Consider the following 24,852-nt stretch of genomic DNA (forward strand, 5'->3'; position numbering starts at 1 on the left):
ACACGTCATACTGTAACACACACATGTACTCAATACAAATCAAATCAAGTTTATTGGACACGTACAACAGATGTATTGATGTTATGGCAGGTGTAGCGAAATGCTTGTGTTTCTAGCTCCATCAGTTCACTAATACCTAGCTACATGCATGTGTTTCTAGCTCCATCAGTTCACTAATACCTAGCTACATGCTTGTGTTTCTAGCTCCATCAGTTCACTAATACCTAGCTACATGCGTGTGTTTCTAGCTCCATCAGTTCACTAATACCTAGCTACATTCTTGTGTTTCTAGCTCCATCAGTTCACTAATACCTAGCTACATGCTTGTGTTTCTAGCTCCATCAGTTCACTAATACCTAGCTACATGCTTGTGTTTCTAGCTCCATCAGTTCACTAATACCTAGCTACATGCTTGTGTTTCTAGCTCCATCAGTTCACTAATACCTAGCTACATGCTTGTGTTTCTAGCTCCATCAGTTCACTAATACCTAGCTACATGCTTGTGTTTCTAGCTCCATCAGTTCACTAATACCTAGCTACATGCTTGTGTTTCTAGTGCCATCAGTTCACTAATACCTAGCTACATGCTTGTGTTTCTAGCTCCATCAGTTCACTAATACCTAGCTAAATGCTTGTGTTTCTAGCTCCATCAGTTCACTAATACCTAGCTAAATGCTTGTGTTTCTAGCTCCATCAGTTCACTAATACCTAGCTAAATGCTTGTGTTTCTAGCTCCATCACTTCACTAATACCTAGCTACATGCTTGTGTTTCTAGCTCCATCAGTTCACTAATACCTAGCTACATGCTTGTGTTTCTAGCTCCATCAGTTCACTAATACCAAGCTACATGCTTGTGTTTCTAGCTCCATCAGTTCACTAATACCTAGCTAGAAGCACTAGCATGTAAGTTATAGTCCCCTGCTACATTAGTCTAGTTATAGTCCCCTGCTACATTAGTCTAGTTATAGTCCCCCTGCTACATTAGTCTAGTTATAGTCCCCTGCTACATTAGTCTAGTTATAGTCCCCCTGCTACATTAGTCTAGTTATAGTCCCCCTGCTACATTAGTCTAGTTAGAGTCCCCCTGCTACATTAGTCTAGTTATAGTCCCCCTGCTACATTAGTCTAGTTATAGTCCCCCTGCTACATTAGTCTAGTTATAGTCCCCCTGCTACATTAGTCTAGTTATAGTCCCCCTGCTACATTAGTCTAGTTATAGTCCCCCTGCTACATTAGTCTAGTTATAGTCCCCTGCTACATTAGTCTAGTTATAGTCCCCCTGCTACATTAGTCTAGTTATAGTCCCCCTGCTACATTAGTTTAGTTATAGTCCCCCTGCTACATTAGTCTAGTTATAGTCCCCCTGCTACATTAGTCTAGTTATAGTCCCCCTGCTACATTAGTCTAGTTATAGTCCCCTGCTACATTAGTCTAGTTATAGTCCCCCTGCTACATTAGTCTAGTTATAGTCCCCTGCTACATTAGTCTAGTTATAGTCCCCTGCTACATTAGTCTAGTTATAGTCCCCCTGCTACATTAGTCTAGTTATAGTCCCCCTGCTACATTAGTCTAGTTATAGTCCCCCTGCTACATTAGTCTAGTTATAGTCCCCCTGCTACATTAGTCTAGTTATAGTCCCCCTGCTACATTAGTCTAGTTATAGTCCCCCTGCTACATTAGTCTAGTTATAGTCCCCCTGCTACATTAGTCTAGTTATAGTCCCCCTGCTACATTAGTCTAGTTATAGTCCCCCTGCTACATTAGTCTAGTTATAGTCCCCTGCTACATTAGTCTAGTTATAGTCCCCCTGCTACATTAGTCTAGTTATAGTCACCCTGCTACATTAGCCTAGTTATAGTCCCCCTGCTACATTAGTCTAGTTATAGTCCCCTGCTACATTAGTCTAGTTATAGTCCCCCTGCTACATTAGTCTAGTTATAGTCCCCCTGCTACATTAGTCTAGTTATAGTCCCCCTGCTACATTAGTCTAGTTATAGTCCCCTGCTACATTAGTCTAGTCATAGTCCCCCTGCTACATTAGTCTAGTTATAGTCCCCCTGCTACATTAGTCTAGTTATAGTCCCCCTGCTACATTAGTCTAGTTATAGTCCCCCTGCTACATTAGTCTAGTTATAGTCCCCCTGCTACATTAGCCTAGTTATAGTCCCCCTGCTACGTTAGTCTAGTTATGGTCCCCCTGCTACATTAGTCTAGTTATAGTCCCCCTGCTACATTAGTCTAGTTATAGTCCCCCTGCTACATTAGCCTAGTTATAGTCCCCCTGCTACATTAGTCTAGTTATAGTCCCCCTGCTACATTAGTCTAGTTATAGTCCCCCTGCTACATTAGTCTAGTTATAGTCCCCCTGCTACATTAGTCTAGTTATAGTCCCCCTGCTACATTAGCCTAGTTATAGTCCCCCTGCTACATTAGTCTAGTTATAGTCCCCCTGCTACATTAGTCTAGTTATAGTCCCCCTGCTACATTAGTCTAGTTATAGTCCCCCTGCTACATTAGTCTAGTTATAGTCCCCCTGCTACATTAGTCTAGTTATAGTCCCCCTGCTACATTAGTCTAGTTATAGTCCCCCTGCTACACTGGCCTAGTTATAGTCCCCCTGCTACATTAGTCTAGTTATAGTCCCCCTGCTACATTAGTCTAGTTATAGTCCCCCTGCTACATTAGTCTAGTTATAGTCCCCCTGCTACATTAGTCTAGTTATAGTCCCCCTGCTATATTAGTCTAGTTATAGTCCATCTTCTACATTAGTCTAGTTATAGTCCCCCTGCTACATTAGCCTAGTTATAGTCCCCCTGCTACATTAGCCTATGCTATCTCTTAGTTCTTTAGCCGCCCTCACATTGAATCAATATGTCCATCTGTCAGATGCTGGTACTCCTGCATTAGCAACATTTTATCTTTGAGATTTGTATAATTTAAATTTAGATTTATTGTATCAACAGCCTGACAATGATGTTGACGAAGCAAAACTTTATTATTGAAATTAAACTGTTCCACGAAAATGTACACATGAAAATCATAACAGATCAAACTGGAAACTCACGCCTCCTAGGAATAGAACGTTGTGAAGAGAGCTGACCCAAACTTAAGGAAAGCTTTGACTATGTACAGACTCAGTGAGCATAGCCTTGCTATTGAGAAAGGCCGCCGTAGGCAGACATGGCTCTCAAGAGAAGACAGGCTATGTGCACACTGCCCACAAAATGAGGTGGAAACTGAGCTGCACTTCCTAACCTCCTGCCCAATGTATGACCATATTAGAGAGACATATTTCCCTCAGATTACACAGATCCACAAGGAATTCGAAAACAAATCCAATTTTGATAAACTCCCATATCTACTGGGTGAAATTCCACAGTGTGCCATCACAGCAGCAAGATTTGTGACCTGTTGCCACAAGAAAAGGGCAACCAGTGAAGAACAAACACCACTGTAAATACAACCCATATTTATGTTTATTTATTTTAACTTGTGTGCTTTAACCATTTGTACATTGTTACAACACTGCATATATATAATATGACATTTGTAATGTCTTTATTGTTTTGAAACTTCTGTATGTGTAATGTTTACTGTTCATTTTTATTGTTTATTTGACTTTTGTATATTACCTACCTCACTTGCTTTGGCAATGTTAACACATGTTTCCCATGCCAATAAAGCCCCTTGAATTGAAATTGAATTGAAATTGAGAGAGAGAGAGAGAGAGAGAGAGAGAGAGAGAGAGAGAGAGAGAGAGAGAGAGAGAGAGAGAGAGAGAGAGAGAGAGAGAGAGAGAGAGAGAGAGAGAGAGAGAGAGAGAGAGAGAGAGAGAGAGAGAGAGAGAGAGGAGAGAGAGAGAGAGAGAGAGAGAGAGAGAGAGAGAGAGAGAGAGACAAGGAGAGAGACAAGGAGAGAGAGAGACAAGGAGAGAGGGAGACAAGGAGACAAGGAGAGACAAGGAGAGAGGGAGACAAGGAGAGAGAGACAGAGAGAGAGACAAGGAGAGAGAGACAGAGAGAGAGACAGAGAGAGACAGAGAGAGAGAGAGAGAGAGAGAGAGAGAGAGAGAGAGAGAGAGAGAGAGAGAGAGAGAGAGACAAGGAGAGAGGGAGACAAGGAGAGACAAGGAGAGAGGGAGACAAGGAGAGACAAGGAGAGAGGGAGACAAGGAGAGACAAGGAGAGAGGGAGACAAGGAGAGACAAGGAGAGAGGGAGACAAGGAGAGAGAGACAGAGAGAGAGACAGAGAGAGACAGAGAGAGAGACAGAGAGAGACAGAGAGAGAGAGAGAGAGAGAGAGAGAGAGAGAGAGAGAGAGAGAGAGAGAGAGAGAGAGAGAGAGAGAGACAAGGAGAGAGGGAGACAAGGAGAGACAAGGAGAGAGGGAGACAAGGAGAGACAAGGAGAGAGGGAGACAAGGAGAGACAAGGAGAGAGGGAGACAAGGAGAGACAAGGAGAGAGGGAGACAAGGAGAGACAAGGAGAGAGGGAGACAAGGAGAGACAAGGAGAGAGGGAGACAAGGAGAGACAAGGAGAGAGGGAGACAAGGAGAGACAAGGAGAGAGGGAGAGACAAGGAGAGAGAGAAATAAGGAGAGACAAGGAGAGAGAGAGACACATCAGAGTGTTTGACTGCAAACCCCCACAACTGAATAGATAACAGTTTTCATGCTGAATGTTTGTTTCTCTCCCGCCAATCCCATGATCATTTATATAAAAATGGAACAGAATTTTTATTTATTTAATGCAACAACACAAATTCTTTCAGTTTTACCATCCCACCACCAGTCTAAGCTATGCTTAGGGGGGAGGGGGGGATATACACGGTATTGACGATGACAGAAGAAATTTCTCTCATGAGGTAATCCAGATCGGGGAGAACAAAAGGACTTGTACGTTTCCACGCTATGACATCACATCACACCGTGAGTTGTTCATTATTAAACAAACTTTTTTTTCCCCTGTCCGCGTGATGGACAGAGAACCCTGCTGGCTGAATGGATGGGGACAGTATATCCGGAGTGAGCAATTTCTTAAAACAATCCCTGATGCCTCTCGTAAAAGGAGATCCTCGCCCTGAGCTCGTTTACTTTATTGTCCAGGGACTGAACTTATAATATACTCGGAAGGGGTGGATGGTATGCTCGTCTCCTGAGTCTGACTAGGATCCCTGCTCCTTCTACCTCGTCTCCTGAGTCTGACTAGGACCCCTGCTCCTTCTACCTCGTCTCCTGAGTCTGACTAGGACCCCTGCTCCTTCTACCTCGTCTCCTGAGTCTGACTAGGACCCCTGCTCCTTCTACATCGTCTCCTGAGTCTGACTAGGACCCCTGCTCCTTCTACCTCGTCTCCTGAGTCTGACTAGGACCCCTGCTCCTTCTACCTCGTCTCCTGAGTCTGACTAGGACCCCTGCTCCTTCTACCTCGTCTCCTGAGTCTGACTAGGACCCCTGCTCCTTCTACCTCGTCTCCTGAGTCTGACTAGGACCCCTGCTCCTTCTACCTCGTCTCCTGAGTCTGACTAGGACCCCTGCTCCTTCTACCTCGTCTCCGGCGTCTGACTAGGACCCCTGCTCCTTCTACCTCGTCTCCGGCGTCTGACTAGGACCCCTGCTCCTTCTACCACGTCTCCTGAGTCTGACTAGGACCCCTGCTCCTTCTACCTCGTCTCCTGAGTCTGACTAGGACCCCTGCTCCTTCTACCTTGTCTCCTGAGTCTGACTAGGACCCCTGCTCCTTCTACCTCGTCTCCTGAGTCTGACTAGGACCCCTGCTCCTTCTACCTCGTCTCCTGAGTCTGACTAGGACCCCTGCTCCTTCTACCTCGTCTCCTGAGTCTGACTAGGACCCCTGCTCCTTCTACCTCGTCTCCTGAGTCGGACTAGGACCCCTGCTCCTTCTACCTCGTCTCCTGAGTCTGACTAGGACCCCTGCTCCTTCTACCTCGTCTCCTGAGTCTGACTAGGAACCCTGCTCCTTCTACCTCGTCTCCTGAGTCTGACTAGGACCCCTGCTCCTTCTACCACGTCTCCTGAGTCTGACTAGGACCCCTGCTCCTTCTACCTCGTCTCCTGAGTCTGACTAGGACCCCTGCTCCTTCTACCTCGTCTCCTGAGTCTGACTAGGACCCCTGCTCCTTCTACCACGTCTCCTAAGTCTGACTAGGACCCCTGCTCCTTCTACCACGTCTCCTGAGTCTGACTAGGACCCCTGCTCCTTCTACCTCGTCTCCTGAGTCTGACTAGGACCCCTGCTCCTTCTACCTCGTCTCCTGAGTCTGACTAGGACCCCTGCTCCTTCTACCTCGTCTCCGGCGTCTGACTAGGACCCCTGCTCCTTCTACCTCGTCTCCGGCGTCTGACTAGGACCCCTGCTCCTTCTACCTCGTCTCCTGAGTCTGACTAGGACCCCTGCTCCTTCTACCTCGTCTCCGGCGTCTGACTAGGACCCCGCTCCTTCTACCACGTCTCCTGAGTCTGACTAGGACCCCGCTCCTTCTACCTCGTCTCCTGAGTCTGACTAGGACCCCTGCTCCTTCTACCTCGTCTCCTGAGTCTGACTAGGACCCCTGCTCCTTCTACCTCGTCTCCTGAGTCTGACTAGGACCCCTGCTCCTTCTACCTCGTCTCCTGAGTCTGACTAGGACCCCTGCTCCTTCTACCTCGTCTCCGGCGTCTGACTAGGACCCCTGCTCCTTCTACCTCGTCTCCTGAGTCTGACTAGGACCCCTGCTCCTTCTACCTCGTCTCCGGCGTCTGACTAGGACCCCTGCTCCTTCTACCTCGTCTCCGGCGTCTGACTAGGACCCCTGCTCCTTCTACCACGTCTCCTGAGTCTGACTAGGACCTCCTTCTACCTCGTCTCCTGAGTCTGACTAGGACCCCTGCTCCTTCTACCTTGTCTCCTGAGTCTGACTAGGACCCCTGCTCCTTCTACCTCGTCTCCGGCGTCTGACTAGGACCCCTGCTCCTTCTACCTCGTCTCCTGAGTCTGACTAGGACCCCTGCTCCTTCTACCTCGTCTCCGGCGTCTGACTAGGACCTCCTTCTACCTCGTCTCCTGAGTCTGACTAGGACCTCCTTCTACCACGTCTCCTGAGTCTGACTAGGACCCCTGCTCCTTCTACCTCGTCTCCGGCGTCTGACTAGGACCCCGCTCCTTCTACCTCGTCTCCGGCGTCTGACTAGGACCCCTGCTCCTTCTACCTCGTCTCCGGTGTCTGACTAGGACCCCTGCTCCTTCTACCTCGTCTCCTGAGTCTGACTAGGACCTCCTTCTACCTCGTCTCCTGAGTCTGACTAGGACCCCTGCTCCTTTGACCTCGTCTCCTGAGTCTGACTAGGACCCCTGCTCCTTCTACCTCGTCTCCTGAGTCTGACTAGGACCCCTGCTCCTTCTACCTCGTCTCCGGCGTCTGACTAGGACCCCGCTCCTTCTACCTCGTCTCCGGCGTCTGACTAGTACCTCCTTCTACCTCGTCTCCTGAGTCTGACTAGGACCTCCTTCTACCACGTCTCCTGAGTCTGACTAGGACCCCTGCTCCTTCTACCTCGTCTCCGGCGTCTGACTAGGACCCCGCTCCTTCTACCTCGTCTCCGGCGTCTGACTAGGACCCCTGCTCCTTCTACCTCGTCTCCGGCGTCTGACTAGGACCCCGCTCCTTCTACCTCGTCTCCTGAGTCTGACAAGGACCCCGCTCCTTCTACCTCGTCTCCTGAGTCTGACTAGGACCCCGCTCCTTCTACCTCGTCTCCTGAGTCTGACTAGGACCCCTGCTCCTTCTACCTCATCTCCGGCGTCTGACTAGGACCCCGCTCCTTCTACCTCGTCTCCTGAGTCTGACTAGGACCCCGCTCCTTCTACCTCGTCTCCTGAGTCTGACTAGGACCCCGCTCCTTCTACCTCGTCTCCGGCGTCTGACTAGGACCCCGCTCCTTCTACCTCGTCTCCTGAGTCTGACTAGGACCTCCTTCTACCTCGTCTCCTGAGTCTGACTAGGACCCCTGCTCCTTCTACCTCGTCTCCTGAGTCTGACTAGGACCCCCGCTCCTTCTACCTCGTCTCCTGAGTCTGACTAGGACTCCTGCTCCTTCTACCACGTCTCCTGAGTCTGACTAGGACCTCCTTCTACCTCGTCTCCGGCGTCTGACTAGGACCCCCGCTCCTTCTACCTCGTCTCCGGCGTCTGCGTTTTGATCCCGCCCCCAGGACGAATAGAGAAAAGTCCCACTGCTATACAGGAATATATACAGGAAGTTCAAACAAAGGATCCAGGAGGTCAGGGAGGTTGAATATCTGCTCGACTGACAATTTAATATTCAAAATATATTACCGTCTGTAGCTAATAATACAAGAAAAGTTCTGAGCAAAATAATGTAAAAAATAACAAACTATTAAAAAAAAAGGTTTCTCGGAGCTAGTGTTAGATTCTAAATAAGCAGAGTAAGAAACTCTCGGACGATTAGTAAAGTTTATTCCCCCATTGGGTCATACAGCTGCATATATATATATATATATATATACATATATATATACCCCAATTTGGGTGATGTCCTCCTTCTCTCTAACATTACATCTTTATTGCTAAGCAGGAAATGAAGTGATGCGGGCCATAAACTGTTCCTTCCCCCTTAATGTGACCTGGCCTGACCTCGAGCCCCCCCCCCCCCCCCCCCCCCATTCCTCACAAAAACTACATCTCCCCATCAGTACCTGCCAACATGTGATGGCCTTTCCTTCACTCAATACATTCCAAGCTTATTTACCTCCACCATAAACATTCCTCCTACAGATACCCATTAACTTCTGGTGTAGAAACCAGACTACCGCACACAATATTTCCAAAGGATACCTGATAAACAGGTAACTGTGTCTGTGTCGGAGCCATGTTGAATCAGGATTCCCTTTAGCCCACCTGGCTGGGTCGATGTTACCTACCTGGTGGGCATCCCTGAAGGTGGTGTCCATGAGCAGTAGACCAGGGTGGGCTCTAACCTCTAACCTCTAACCTTTAACCTCTATGTTACCTACCTAGACTAATGTAGCAGGGGGGGAAAAAGGTCAAATGTTAAAAGGGAACCACCTACTGTGTGATGCGTTGTGATGCGTTGTGATGCGTTGTGATGCGTTGTGATGCGTTGTGATGCGTTGTGATGCGTTGTGATGCGTTGTGATGCGTTGTGATGCGTTGTGATGCGGTGTGATGCGTTGTGATGCGTTGTGATGCGTTGTGATGCGTTGTGATGCGTTGTGATGCGTTTGCAAGTGTGTCTATGTGCATTTCAGTCATGTCTTTGAGACTTTTTAAACATCTACTGCTTCACCGTAGGGATGGTGCCAGGTCTCCTCCAGACCTGACTTTTGCCATTCAGGCCAAAGAGTTAAATCTTGGTTTCATCAGACCAGAGAATCTTGTTTCTCATGGTCTGAGAGTCCTTTAGGTGCCTTTTGACAAACTCCAAGCGGGCTGTCATGTACCTTTTACTGAGGAGTGGCTTCCATCTGGCCAATATACCATAAAAGGCCTGATTGGTGGAGTGCTGCAGAGATGGTTGTTCTTCTGGAAGGTTCTCCCATCTCCACAGAGGAACTCTGGAGCTCTGTCAGAGTGACCATCGGGTTCTTGGTCACCTCCCTTCCCCAAGGCCCTTCACCCCGATTGTTCAGTTTAGCCGGGCAGCCAGCTCTAGGAAGAGTCTTGGTGGTTCCAAACTGATTCCATTTAAGAATGATGGAGGCCACTGTGTTCTTGGGGACCTTCAATGCTGCAGAAATGTTTTGGTACCCTTCCCAAGATCTGTGCCTCGACACAATCCTGTCTCGGAGCTCTACGGACAATTCATGGCTTGGTTTTCGCTCTGATATGCACTGTCAACTGTGGGACCTTATATAGACAGGTGTGTGTCTTTCCAAATCATGCCCAATCAGTTGAATTTACCACAGGTGGACTCCAATCAAGTTGTAGAAACATCTCAAGGATGATCAATGGAAACAGGATGCACCTGAGCTCAATTTTGAGTCTCATAGGAAAGGGTCTGAATTATGTATATATATATATATATATATATATATATATATATTATCTATACATTTGCTAAAATAATCTAAAAACCTGTTTTCATTTTGTGATATTGGATTTTTGATAGATTTTTATTATTTATGATTTTTTATTGGTATTGTGCGTAGATTTATGAGGATTTTTTATTATTATTATTAAATTATTAAAGTTATTATTTATTAAAGCAATTTTTGAATAAGGCTGTAACGTAACAAAAGGTGGAAAAGGGGAAGGGGTTTAAACACTTTGCGAATGCACTGTATAATCCAAACAATAATTCACATTTCCTGTTGCTGTAGGATTATTTTCCTGCTGTTGCAAACTGGCTCGAATTAATATCCTACACCTGTATCGTCATCCTCCTCGTCATCCTCCTCTATCTCTGACTCTATCTCTGACACACACACACACACACACACACACACACACACACACACACACACACACACACACACACACACACACACACACACACACACACACCTAGCTAGCTAAAGCTTTGGTAATGAGATTTGTATTGTGCTCAGATCCCTTCTTTAATTTGGCAAACGGAGGGATGTGAGAAGAGAGGGATTAGATAGGTTTATTACCCTGGGTGGAGGGAGGGAGAAAGAGAAGGGGGGGGAGAGAGAGAGAGAGAGAGAGAGAGAGAGAGAGAGAGAGAGAGAGAGAGAGAGAGAGAGAGGGAGGAATAACTCACTCTGTTTCTAAGTCGTGTGTGTGTAGTAGGGCGCTTAGGCAAAGAGACAAGCACATGCACGTACCAACGAGATCAACTACTAGAGATGTGACCCACTTACACACACGCACACAAACGCACACACACACGCACAAAACACACACACACACACGCACAAAACACACACACACACACACACACAGGCGTTCTGTGATTGTTTATTCAGTTTTGTATTAGCTGTCTCCTCTCCCTCTCCTCTTCTCTCCTCTCCTCTTCTCTCCTCTCCCTCTCCTCTCCTGTCCTCTCCTCTTCTCTCCTTCACCTCTCCTCTTCTCTCCTTCACCCCTCCTCTTCTCTCCTTCACCTCTCCTCTCCTCTCCTCTCCTCTCCTCTCCTCTCCTCTCCTCTCCTCTCCTCTCCTCTTCTCTCCTCTCCTGTCCTCTCCTCTTCTCTTCTCTTCTCTCCTTTTCCTCTTCGCTCCTTCACCTCTCCTCTCCTCTCCTCTCCTTCACCCCTCCTCTCTGTCTCTCCCTTTCTTCTTACCATTTTGTAACCTATCCCTACAAGGTGACTCTCCTGTGGATTTCTGTGATTGGTTGAAACCTACATGTATTGAAACTCCTCCCCCCTCCTCAAGGTGAGCCGTCGTTAGGGTTCCGTGACGTCCTGCTCCGTGAGGGTCCAGAGGGCTTTGCCAAGGCAGTGAGAGCCCACCCTGGTCTACTGCTCATGGACACCACCTTCAGGGACGCCCACCAGGTAGGTAACATAGAGGTTAAAGGTTAAGTAACACTGTAGAACCAAGATTGGGCCCAGTCGCATAGGAACGTACGCACACAGCCATCGGTGGAAGGTATCAGGGCTGCACTATGGATCCAAGATGGTAGTTGGATTGTAGTTAGCCTAGATGGTTAGAGCAGTGGCCCAACAACCGGAGGGTTGTCGGTTCAAATCCCAACATTTCGTGCGGAGTGAGATGACACCGTAGATGCAAGGCAGTTAACCTCTTCAACTGTGATCTTCCTCTTCCTGGTCAACAGTCCCTCCTGGCCACCAGGGTGCGAACTCACGACCTGAAGAAGATAGCACCCTACGTCTCACATAGCTTCAACAACCTGTTCAGCCTGGAGAACTGGGGAGGTGAGACTGTCTCTGTCTGTGTTTTACTGTCTCTGTCTACCTGTTCTCTCTGTCTGTCTACCTGTTCTCTCTCTCTCTCTCTCTCTGTCTACCTGTTCTCTCTCTCTCTCTGTCTACCTGTTCTCTCTCTCTCTCTCTGTCTACCTGTTCTCTCTCTCTCTCTCTCTGTCTACCTGTTCTCTCTCTCTGTCTGTCTACCTGTTCTCTCTCTCTGTCTACCTGTTCTCTCTCTGTCTCTGTCTACCTGTTCTCTCTCTGTCTACCTGTTCTCTCTCTGTCTGTCTACCTGTTCTCGCTCTCTGTCTGTCTACCTGTTCTCTCTCTCTGTCTACCTGTTCTCTCTCTCTGTCTACCTGTTCTCTCTCTGTCTGTCTACCTGTTCTCTCTCTCTGTCTGTCTACCTGTTCTCTCTCTTTGTCTACCTGTTTTCTCTCTTTGTCTACCTGTTCTCTCTCTCTGTCTGTCTACCTGTTCTCTCTCTCTGTCTGTCTACCTGTTCTCTCTCTCTGTCTACCTGTTCTCTCTCTCTGTCTACCTGTTCTCTCTCTGTCTGTCTCTCGGTCCCTGTCCCTGTCCCTGTCCCTGTCCCTGTCCCTGTCCCTGTCCCTGTCTCTCTGTCTCTGTCTCTGTCTCTGTCTCTCTCCCTGTCTCTATCTCTGTGTCTCTGTCTCTTTGTCTCTCTCTGCATGCTGGGAGTGTTTGGTGCATTCTGGGAGTTGTATGAGTGTGTAGATGTAGATATCCTGTGTTTTCTCTTGTTTACTTCTCTTGGTGGTTTCCCTTTTCTGTCTATTCATGATTAAGGTTATCATTATTTTTATTTATTTGTTGTGGTAGAATTTAGTATATTGTTTTTCGTGTCGAAATGACCCTGGTTTTGGCGGGAATGGCGACCCACATGGGGACGTCGTCCCTGTCACTTTAAGTGTGTTACTGAAGCTACTGTCACGGTGGAGGAGTTTCTGGTCGCCGTAGGAGAGAAGGTAGGATATGAAAATGTTGCTTATGCGTCACGGATGAATAAAGCGGTTGTGGTTTTTCTTAAAGTCTTGTAGATCGTATGGTTGAGCACGGTGTACTTCTTAAAGAAGAGAGTCTTGTAGATCGTATGGTTGAACATGGTGTATTTCTTAAAGAAGAGAGTCTTGTAGATCGTATGGTTGAACATGGTGTACTTCTTAAAGAAGAGCGTCTTGTAGATCGTATGGTTGAACATGGTGTACTTCTTAAAGTCTTGTTGATCGTATGGTTGAACATGGAGTACTTCTTAAAACTTCTTCAGGCTGCAAGCCCGACGCCGGGCACAATATGACAACAGCCACTTCAAGTGCAGGGCGCGAAATTCAAAATATATTTTTTAGAAATATTTAACTTTCACACATTAACAAGTCCAATCCAGCCAACATGTCCGATTTTTAAAATGTTTTACAGCGAAAACACCACGTATATTTATGTTAGCTCACCACCAAATACAAAAAACGACATACATTTTTCACAGCACAGGTAGCATGCACAAAACCAACCTAACTAACCAAGAACCAAAAAAACTAACCAAGAAACAACTTCATCAGATGACAGTCTTATAACATGTTATACAATAAATCTATGTTTTGTTCGAAAAATGTCCATATTTGAGGTATAAATCAGTTTTACATTGCAGCTACCATCACAGCTACCGTCACAAATAGCACCGAAGCAGCCAGAGTAATTACAGACACCAACGTGAAATACCTAAATACTCATCATAAAACATTTCTGAAAAATACATGGTGTACAGCAAATGAAAGACAAGGATCTTGTGAATCCAGCCAATATTTCCGATTTCTTAAGTGTTTTACAGCGAAAACACAATATAGCATTATATTAGCTTACCACAATAGCCAGAAACACAAGCCATTTACCAGCAGCAAAAGTTAGCGATCGTAACAAACCAGCAAAAAGATATATAATTTTTGACTAACCTTGATAAGTTTCATCAGATGACAGTCCTATAACATCAGGTTATACATACACTTATGTTTTGTTCGAAAATGTGCATATTTAGAGCTGAAATCAGTGGTTATACATTGTGCTAACGTAGCACCTTTTTCCCAGAATGTGCGGATATTTTTATGACACTCAACTATTCTGACCAAATAACTATTCATAAACGTTACTAAAAAATACATGTTGTATAGGAAATGATAGATACACTAGTTCTTAATGCAATCGCCGTGTTAGAATTCTAAAAATAACTTCATTACGACATCCAGCTTAGTTATAGCGAGAGAGTGCCCAAAATCTGGGCTCAAACTACTAGTACACATGTTCGACAGATATATATGAAATAGCATCATAAAATGGGTCCTACTTTTGATGATCTTCCATCAGAATGTTGTACAAGGGGTCCTTTGTCGGGAACAATCGTTGTTTGGTTTTAGAATGTCCTCTTCTCCAGTCAATTAGCACGGAAAGCTAGCAAAGTGGCGCGAAGCTCTCCTTCGTGAACAAACGCAGACAAAGCAACACGCCTAACGTCCCGAAAAAATTTCAATAATCTAATAAAACTATATTGAAAAAACAAACTTTACGATGATATTGTCACATTTATCAAATAAAATCAAAGCCGGAGATATTAGTCGTCTATAACGACAGCTTTACAGAAGGCAATACCAGGTCCCTTCTCGCGCGTTCCAGAAAACAGGAAATTGGGGTCACGTCATGCCAAGAGCTTTTATTCGACCTCAGATCATGTTATACACTCCATTTCTTCTCTCACTGCCTGTTGACATCTAGTGGAAGGCGTATGAAGTGCATGTTTACTAATAAATATCAAGCACATTTATAGGCAGGCCCTAGAACAGAGCATCGATTTCAGATTTTCCACTTCCTGTCAGGAAGTTTGCTGCAAAATGAGTTCTGTTTTACTCACAGATATAATTCAAACGGTTTTAGAAACTAGAGAGTGTTTTCTATCCAATAGTAATAATAATATGCATATTGTACGAGCAAGAATTGAGTACGAGGCCGTTTGAAATGGGCACCTTTTATCCAGGCTACTCAATACTGCCCCTGCAGCCCAAAGAGGTTAAAGAAGAGAGTCTTGTAGATCGTATGGTTGAGCACAGTGTACTTCTTAAAGAAGAGAGTCTTGTAGATCGTATGGTTGAACATGGTGTACTTCTTAAAGAAGAGCGTCTTGTAGATCGTATGGTTGAGCATGGCGTACTTCTTAAAGAAGAGAGTCTTGTAGATCGTATGGTTGAGCATGGTGTACTTCTTAAAGAAGAGAGTCTTGTAGATCGTATGGTTGAACACGGTGTACTTCTTAAAGGTATGTTTATTCAAGTTACGCTGCTTTTTTCTCTGTCAACAAAGGAAACGATTTAGAATGTACCGCCGTTTATTCCCAATGAGCTATTGGAGCGCGAGTTATTGGGGAAGTTTGCAAGTTCAACTAAGATTGTCCCGTTGTTTAAAACATCCGGCTTTGAAACAGGTTACGTTGTTTAAAACACCCGGCTCTGAAACAGGTTACGTTGTTTAAAACACACGGCTCTGAAACAGGTTATGTTGTTTAAAACACCCGGCTCTGAAAAAGGTTATGTTGTTTAAAACACCAGGCTCTGAAACAGGTTATGTTGTTTAAAACACCAGGCTCTGAAACAGGTTATGTTGTTTAAAACACCAGGCTCTGAAACAGGTTATGTTGTTTAAAACACCAGGCTCTGAAACAGGTTATGTTGTTTAAAACACCCAGCTCTGAAACAGGTTATGTTGTTTCAAACACCCGGCTTTGAAACAGGTTAAGTTGTTTAAAACACCCGGCTCTGAAACAGGTTGCGTTGTTTCAAACACCCGGCTCTGAAACAGGTTATGTTGTTTCAAACACCCGGCTCTGAAACAGGTTATTGTGTTTAAAACACCAGGCTCTGAAACAGGTTATGTCATTTCAAACACCCGGCTCTGAAACAGGTTATCTTGTTTCAAACACCTGGCTCTGAAACAGGTTATGTTGTTTCAAACACCCGGCTCTGAAACAGGTTATGTTGTTTCAAACACCCGGCTCTGAAACAGGTTATGTCGTTTCAAACACCCGGCTCTGAAACAGGTTATGTCGTTTCAAACACCCGGCTCTGAAACCGGTTACGTTGTTTAAAACACCCGGCTCTGAAACAGGTTATGTTGTTTAAAACACCCGGCTCTGAAACAGGTTATGTTGTTTAAAACACCCGGCTCTGAAACAGGTTATGTTGTTAAAAACACCCGGCTCTGAAACAGGTTATGTTGTTTCAAATACCCGGCTCTGAAACAGGTTATGTTGTTTAAAACACCCGGCTCTGAAACAGGTTATGTTGTTTAAAACACCAGGCTCTGAAACAGGTTATGTTGTTTCAAACACCCGGCTCTGAAACAGGTTATGTTGTTTCAAACACCCGGCTCTGAAACAGGTTATGTTGTTTAAAACACCAGGCTCTGAAACAGGTTATGTTGTTTCAAACACCCGGCTCTGAAACAGGTTATGTTGTTTAAAACACCCGGCTCTGAAACAGGTTATGTTGTTTCAAACACCCGGCTCTGAAACAGGTTATGTTGTTAAAAACACCCGGCTCTGAAACAGGTTATGTTGTTTCAAACACCCGGCTCTGAAACAGGTTATGTTGTTTAAAACACCCGGCTCTGAAACAGGTTATGTTGTTTAAAACACCAGGCTCTGAAACAGGTTATGTTATTTAAAACACCCGGCTCTGAAACAGGTTATGTTGTTTCAAACACCCGGCTCTGAAACAGGTTATGTTGTTTAAAACACCCGGCTCTGAAACAGGTTATGTTGTTTAAAACACCCAGCTCTGAAACAGGTTATGTTGTTTAAAACACCAGGCTCTGAAACAGGTTATGTTATTTCAAACACCCGGCTCTGAAACAGGTTATGTGGTCTCAAACACCAGGCTCTGAAACAGGTTATGTTGTTTCAAACACCCGGCTCTGAAACAGGTTATGTTGTTTAAAACACCCGGCTCTGAAACAGGTTATGTTGTTTCAAACACCCGGCTCTGAAACAGGAAATGTTGTCTCAAACACCAGGCTCTGAAACAGGTTATGTTGTTTCAAACACCAGGCTCTGAAACAGGTTATGTTGTTTAAAACACCAGGCTCTGAAACAGGTTATGTTGTTTAAAACACCCAGCTCTGAAACAGGTTATGTTGTTTCAAACACCCGGCTTTGAAACAGGTTAAGTTGTTTAAAACACCCGGCTCTGAAACAGGTTACGTTGTTTCAAACACCCGGCTCTGAAACAGGTTATGTTGTTTCAAACACCCGGCTCTGAAACAGGTTATTGTGTTTAAAACACCAGGCTCTGAAACAGGTTATGTCATTTCAAACACCCGGCTCTGAAACAGGTTATCTTGTTTCAAACACCTGGCTCTGAAACAGGTTATGTTGTTTCAAACACCCGGCTCTGAAACAGGTTATGTTGTTTCAAACACCCGGCTCTGAAACAGGTTATGTCGTTTCAAACACCCGGCTCTGAAACAGGTTATGTCGTTTCAAACACCCGGCTCTGAAACCGGTTACGTTGTTTAAAACACCCGGCTCTGAAACAGGTTATGTTGTTTAAAACACCCGGCTCTGAAACAGGTTATGTTGTTTAAAACACCAGGCTCTGAAACAGGTTATGTTGTTTCAAACACCCGGCTCTGAAACAGGTTATGTTGTTTAAAACACCCGGCTCTGAAACAGGTTATGTTGTTTCAAACACCCGGCTCTGAAACAGGTTATGTTGTTAAAAACACCCGGCTCTGAAACAGGTTATGTTGTTTCAAACACCCGGCTCTGAAACAGGTTATGTTGTTTAAAACACCCGGCTCTGAAACAGGTTATGTTGTTTAAAACACCAGGCTCTGAAACAGGTTATGTTATTTAAAACACCCGGCTCTGAAACAGGTTATGTTGTTTCAAACACCCGGCTCTGAAACAGGTTATGTTGTTTAAAACACCCGGCTCTGAAACAGGTTATGTTGTTTAAAACACCCGGCTCTGAAACAGGTTATGTTGTTTAAAACACCAGGCTCTGAAACAGGTTATGTTATTTCAAACACCCGGCTCTGAAACAGGTTATGTGGTCTCAAACACCAGGCTCTGAAACAGGTTATGTTGTTTCAAACACCCGGCTCTGAAACAGGTTATGTTGTTTAAAACACCCGGCTCTGAAACAGGTTATGTTGTTTCAAACACCCGGCTCTGAAACAGGAAATGTTGTCTCAAACACCTGGCTCTGAAACAGGTTATGTTGTTTAAAACACCAGGCTCTGAAACAGGTTGTGTTGTTTAAAACACCCGGCTCTGAAACAGGTTATGTTGTTTCAAACACCCGGCTCTGAAACAGGTTATGTGGTCTCAAACACCAGGCTCTGAAACAGGTTATGTTGTTTCAAACACCCGGCTCTGAAACAGGTTATGTTGTTTAAAACACCCGGCTCTGAAACAGGTTATGTTGTTTCAAACACCCGGCTCTGAAACAGGAAATGTTGTCTCAAACACCAGGCTCTGAAACAGGTTATGTTGTTTCAAACACCCGGCTCTGAAACAGGTTATTTTGTCTCAAACACCAGGCTCTGAAACAGGTTATGTTGTTTCAAACACCCGGCTCTGAAACAGGTTATGTTGTTTCAAACACCTGGCTCTGAAACAGGTTATGTTGTTTCAAACACCCGGCTCTGAAACAGGTTATGTTGTTTAAAACACCCGGCTCTAAAAACAGGTTATGTTGTTTCAAACACCCGGCTCTGAAACAGGAAATGTTGTCTCAAACACCCGGCTCTGAAACAGGTTATGTTGTTTAAAACACCCGGCTCTGAAACAGGTTATGTTGTTTCAAACACCCGGCTCTGAAACAGGTTATCTTGTTTCAAACACCTGGCTCTGAAACAGGTTATGTTGTTTCAAACACCCGGCTCTGAAACAGGAAATGTTGTCTCAAACACCTGTCTCTGAAACAGGTTATGTTGTTTAAAACACCAGGCTCTGAAACAGGTTGTGTTGTTTAAAACACCCGGCTCTGAAACAGGTTATGTTGTTTCAAACACCCGGCTCTGAAACAGGTTATGTGGTCTCAAACACCAGGCTCTGAAACAGGTTATGTTGTTTCAAACACCCGGCTCTGAAACAGGTTATGTTGTTTAAAACACCCGGCTCTGAAACAGGTTATGTTGTTTCAAACACCCGGCTCTGAAACAGGAAATGTTGTCTCAAACACCAGGCTCTGAAACAGGTTATGTTGTTTCAAACACCAGGCTCTGAAACAGGTTATGTTGTTTAAAACACCAGGCTCTGAAACAGGTTATGTTGTTTAAAACACCCAGCTCTGAAACAGGTTATGTTGTTTCAAACACCCGGCTTTGAAACAGGTTAAGTTGTTTAAAACACCCGGCTCTGAAACAGGTTACGTTGTTTCAAACACCCGGCTCTGAAACAGGTTATGTTGTTTCAAACACCCGGCTCTGAAACAGGTTATTGTGTTTAAAACACCAGGCTCTGAAACAGGTTATGTCATTTCAAACACCCGGCTCTGAAACAGGTTATCTTGTTTCAAACACCTGGCTCTGAAACAGGTTATGTTGTTTCAAACACCCGGCTCTGAAACAGGTTATGTTGTTTCAAACACCCGGCTCTGAAACAGGTTATGTCGTTTCAAACACCCGGCTCTGAAACAGGTTATGTCGTTTCAAACACCCGGCTCTGAAACCGGTTACGTTGTTTAAAACACCCGGCTCTGAAACAGGTTATGTTGTTTAAAACACCAGGCTCTGAAACAGGTTATGTTATTTCAAACACCCGGCTCTGAAACAGGTTATGTGGTCTCAAACACCAGGCTCTGAAACAGGTTATGTTGTTTCAAACACCCGGCTCTGAAACAGGTTATGTTGTTTAAAACACCCGGCTCTGAAACAGGTTATGTTGTTTCAAACACCCGGCTCTGAAACAGGAAATGTTGTCTCAAACACCAGGCTCTGAAACAGGTTATGTTGTTTAAAACACCAGGCTCTGAAACAGGTTGTGTTGTTTAAAACACCCGGCTCTGAAACAGGTTATGTTGTTTCAAACACCCGGCTCTGAAACAGGTTATGTGGTCTCAAACACCAGGCTCTGAAACAGGTTATGTTGTTTCAAACACCCGGCTCTGAAACAGGTTATGTTGTTTAAAACACCCGGCTCTGAAACAGGTTATGTTGTTTCAAACACCCGGCTCTGAAACAGGAAATGTTGTCTCAAACACCAGGCTCTGAAACAGGTTATGTTGTTTCAAACACCCGGCTCTGAAACAGGTTATTTTGTCTCAAACACCAGGCTCTGAAACAGGTTATGTTGTTTCAAACACCCGGCTCTGAAACAGGTTATGTTGTTTCAAACACCTGGCTCTGAAACAGGTTATGTTGTTTCAAACACCCGGCTCTGAAACAGGTTATGTTGTTTAAAACACCCGGCTCTAAAAACAGGTTATGTTGTTTCAAACACCCGGCTCTGAAACAGGAAATGTTGTCTCAAACACCCGGCTCTGAAACAGGTTATGTTGTTTAAAACACCCGGCTCTGAAACAGGTTATGTTGTTTCAAACACCCGGCTCTGAAACAGGTTATCTTGTTTCAAACACCTGGCTCTGAAACAGGTTATGTTGTTTCAAACACCCGGCTCTGAAACAGGTTATGTCGTTTCAAACACCCGGCTCTGAAACAGGTTATGTCGTTTCAAACACCCGGCTTTGAAACAGATTAAGTTGTTTAAAACACCCGGCTCTGAAACAGGTTACGTTGTTTCAAACACCCGGCTCTGAAACAGGTTATGTTGTTTCAAACACCCGGCTCTGAAACAGGTTATGTTGTTTCAAACACCCGGCTCTGAAACAGGTTATGTCGTTTCAAACACCCGGCTCTGAAACAGGTTATCTTGTTTCAAACACCTGGCTCTGAAACAGGTTATGTTGTTTCAAACACCCGGCTCTGAAACAGGTTATGTTGTTTCAAACACCCGGCTCTGAAACAGGTTATGTCGTTTCAAACACCCGGCTCTGAAACAGGTTATGTCGTTTCAAACACCCGGCTTTGAAACAGATTAAGTTGTTTAAAACACCCGGCTCTGAAACAGGTTACGTTGTTTCAAACACCCGGCTCTGAAACAGGTTATGTTGTTTCAAACACCCGGCTCTGAAACAGGTTATGTTGTTTCAAACACCCGGCTCTGAAACAGGTTATGTCGTTTCAAACACCCGGCTCTGAAACAGGTTATCTTGTTTCAAACACCTGGCTCTGAAACAGGTTATGTTGTTTCAAACACCCGGCTCTGAAACAGGTTATGTTGTTTCAAACACCCGGCTCTGAAACAGGTTATGTTGTTTAAAACACCAGGCTCTGAAACAGGTTATGTTGTTTCAAACACCCGGCTCTGAAACAGGTTATGTTGTTTAAAACACCCGGCTCTGAAACAGGTTATGTTGTTTAAAACACCCGGCTCTGAAACAGGTTATGTTGTTAAAAACACCCGGCTCTGAAACAGGTTATGTTGTTTCAAACACCCGGCACTGAAACAGGTTATGTTGTTTAAAACACCCGGCTCTGAAACAGGTTATGTTGTTTCAAACACCCGGCTCTGTAACAGGTTATGTTGTTTCAAACACCAGGCTCTGAAACAGGTTATGTTGTTTAAAACACCTGGCTCTGAAACAGGTTATGTTGTTTCAAACACCCGGCTCTGAAACAGGTTATGTTGTTTAAAACACCAGGCTCTGAAACAGGTTATGTTGTTTAAAACACCTGGCTCTGAAACAGGTTATGTTGTTTCAAACACCCGGCTCTGAAACAGGTTATGTTGTTTAAAACACCAGGCTCTGAAACAGGTTATGTTGTTTAAAACACCTGGCTCTGAAACAGGTTATGTTGTTTAAAACACCCGGCTCTGAAACAGGTTATGTTGTTTAAAACACCTGGCTCTGAAACAGGTTATGTTGTTTCAAACACCCGGCTCTGAAACAGGTTATGTTGTTTAAAACACCTGGCTCTGAAACAGGTTATGTTGTTTAAAACACCAGGCTCTGAAACAGGTTATGTTGTTTAAAACACCAGGCTCTGAAACAGGTTATGTTATTTCAAACACCCGGCTCTGAAACAGGTTATGTGGTCTCAAACACCAGGCTCTGAAACAGGTTATGTTGTTTCAAACACCCGGCTCTGAAACAGGTTATGTTGTTTAAAACACCCGGCTCTGAAACAGGTTATGTTGTTTCAAACACCCGGCTCTGAAACAGGAAATGTTGTCTCAAACACCAGGCTCTGAAACAGGTTATGTTGTTTAAAACACCAGGCTCTGAAACAGGTTGTGTTGTTTAAAACACCCGGCTCTGAAACAGGTTATGTTGTTTCAAACACCCGGCTCTGAAACAGGTTATGTGGTCTCAAACACCAGGCTCTGAAACAGGTTATGTTGTTTCAAACACCCGGCTCTGAAACAGGTTATGTTGTTTAAAACACCCGGCTCTGAAACAGGTTATGTTGTTTCAAACACCCGGCTCTGAAACAGGAAATGTTGTCTCAAACACCAGGCTCTGAAACAGGTTATGTTGTTTCAAACACCCGGCTCTGAAACAGGTTATTTTGTCTCAAACACCAGGCTCTGAAACAGGTTATGTTGTTTCAAACACCCGGCTCTGAAACAGGTTATGTTGTTTCAAACACCTGGCTCTGAAACAGGTTATGTTGTTTCAAACACCCGGCTCTGAAACAGGTTATGTTGTTTAAAACACCCGGCTCTAAAAACAGGTTATGTTGTTTCAAACACCCGGCTCTGAAACAGGAAATGTTGTCTCAAACACCCGGCTCTGAAACAGGTTATGTTGTTTAAAACACCCGGCTCTGAAACAGGTTATGTTGTTTCAAACACCCGGCTCTGAAACAGGTTATCTTGTTTCAAACACCTGGCTCTGAAACAGGTTATGTTGTTTCAAACACCCGGCTCTGAAACAGGTTATGTCGTTTCAAACACCCGGCTCTGAAACAGGTTATGTCGTTTCAAACACCCGGCTTTGAAACAGATTAAGTTGTTTAAAACACCCGGCTCTGAAACAGGTTACGTTGTTTCAAACACCCGGCTCTGAAACAGGTTATGTTGTTTCAAACACCCGGCTCTGAAACAGGTTATGTTGTTTCAAACACCCGGCTCTGAAACAGGTTATGTCGTTTCAAACACCCGGCTCTGAAACAGGTTATCTTGTTTCAAACACCTGGCTCTGAAACAGGTTATGTTGTTTCAAACACCCGGCTCTGAAACAGGTTATGTTGTTTCAAACACCCGGCTCTGAAACAGGTTATGTCGTTTCAAACACCCAGGTCTGAAACAGGTTATGTCGTTTCAAACACCCGGCTTTGAAACAGATTAAGTTGTTTAAAACACCCGGCTCTGAAACAGGTTACGTTGTTTCAAACACCCGGCTCTGAAACAGGTTATGTTGTTTCAAACACCCGGCTCTGAAACAGGTTATGTTGTTTCAAACACCCGGCTCTGAAACAGGTTATGTCGTTTCAAACACCCGGCTCTGAAACAGGTTATCTTGTTTCAAACACCTGGCTCTGAAACAGGTTATGTTGTTTCAAACACCCGGCTCTGAAACAGGTTATGTTGTTTCAAACACCCGGCTCTGAAACAGGTTATGTTGTTTAAAACACCCGGCTCTGAAACAGGTTATGTCGTTTCAAACACCCGGCTCTGAAACAGGTTATGTTGTTTAAAACACCCGGCTCTGAAACAGGTTATGTTGTTTAAAACACCCGGCTCTGAAACAGGTTATGTTGTTAAAAACACCCGGCTCTGAAACAGGTTATGTTGTTTCAAACACCCGGCACTGAAACAGGTTATGTTGTTTAAAACACCCGGCTCTGAAACAGGTTATGTTGTTTCAAACACCCGGCTCTGTAACAGGTTATGTTGTTTCAAACACCAGGCTCTGAAACAGGTTATGTTGTTTAAAACACCTGGCTCTGAAACAGGTTATGTTGTTTCAAACACCCGGCTCTGAAACAGGTTATGTTGTTTAAAACACCAGGCTCTGAAACAGGTTATGTTGTTTAAAACACCTGGCTCTGAAACAGGTTATGTTGTTTCAAACACCCGGCTCTGAAACAGGTTATGTTGTTTAAAACACCAGGCTCTGAAACAGGTTATGTTGTTTAAAACACCTGGCTCTGAAACAGGTTATGTTGTTTAAAACACCCGGCTCTGAAACAGGTTATGTTGTTTAAAACACCTGGCTCTGAAACAGGTTATGTTGTTTCAAACACCCGGCTCTGAAACAGGTTATGTTGTTTAAAACACCTGGCTCTGAAACAGGTTATGTTGTTTAAAACACCAGGCTCTGAAACAGGTTATGTTGTTTAAAACACCAGGCTCTGAAACAGGTTATGTTATTTCAAACACCCGGCTCTGAAACAGGTTATGTGGTCTCAAACACCAGGCTCTGAAACAGGTTATGTTGTTTCAAACACCCGGCTCTGAAACAGGTTATGTTGTTTAAAACACCCGGCTCTGAAACAGGTTATGTTGTTTCAAACACCCGGCTCTGAAACAGGAAATGTTGTCTCAAACACCAGGCTCTGAAACAGGTTATGTTGTTTAAAACACCAGGCTCTGAAACAGGTTGTGTTGTTTAAAACACCCGGCTCTGAAACAGGTTATGTTGTTTCAAACACCCGGCTCTGAAACAGGTTATGTGGTCTCAAACACCAGGCTCTGAAACAGGTTATGTTGTTTCAAACACCCGGCTCTGAAACAGGTTATGTTGTTTAAAACACCCGGCTCTGAAACAGGTTATGTTGTTTCAAACACCCGGCTCTGAAACAGGAAATGTTGTCTCAAACACCAGGCTCTGAAACAGGTTATGTTGTTTCAAACACCCGGCTCTGAAACAGGTTATTTTGTCTCAAACACCAGGCTCTGAAACAGGTTAT

At 44.7% G+C, this 24,852-nt stretch overlaps 1 protein-coding gene across 3 annotated transcripts in view; it reads left to right on the forward strand.

Moving 5' to 3' along the window:
- The window catches only part of LOC139561273 (pyruvate carboxylase, mitochondrial-like), a 516,102-nt gene that overhangs the window by 378,343 nt on the left and 112,907 nt on the right, over positions 1–24,852 (forward strand). For all 3 annotated transcript variants that reach the window (XM_071378258.1, XM_071378257.1, XM_071378259.1), the window contains 2 exons: positions 11,378–11,499; positions 11,781–11,880. In XM_071378258.1, the coding sequence (XP_071234359.1) occupies positions 11,378–11,499; positions 11,781–11,880 (222 nt within the window). The remainder of the gene's footprint in view (positions 1–11,377; positions 11,500–11,780; positions 11,881–24,852) is intronic.

The sequence above is a fragment of the Salvelinus alpinus genome, chromosome 31 (assembly GCF_045679555.1).
Source record: "Salvelinus alpinus chromosome 31, SLU_Salpinus.1, whole genome shotgun sequence".
In the NCBI taxonomy this organism is placed as follows: Eukaryota; Metazoa; Chordata; class Actinopteri; order Salmoniformes; family Salmonidae; genus Salvelinus; species Salvelinus alpinus.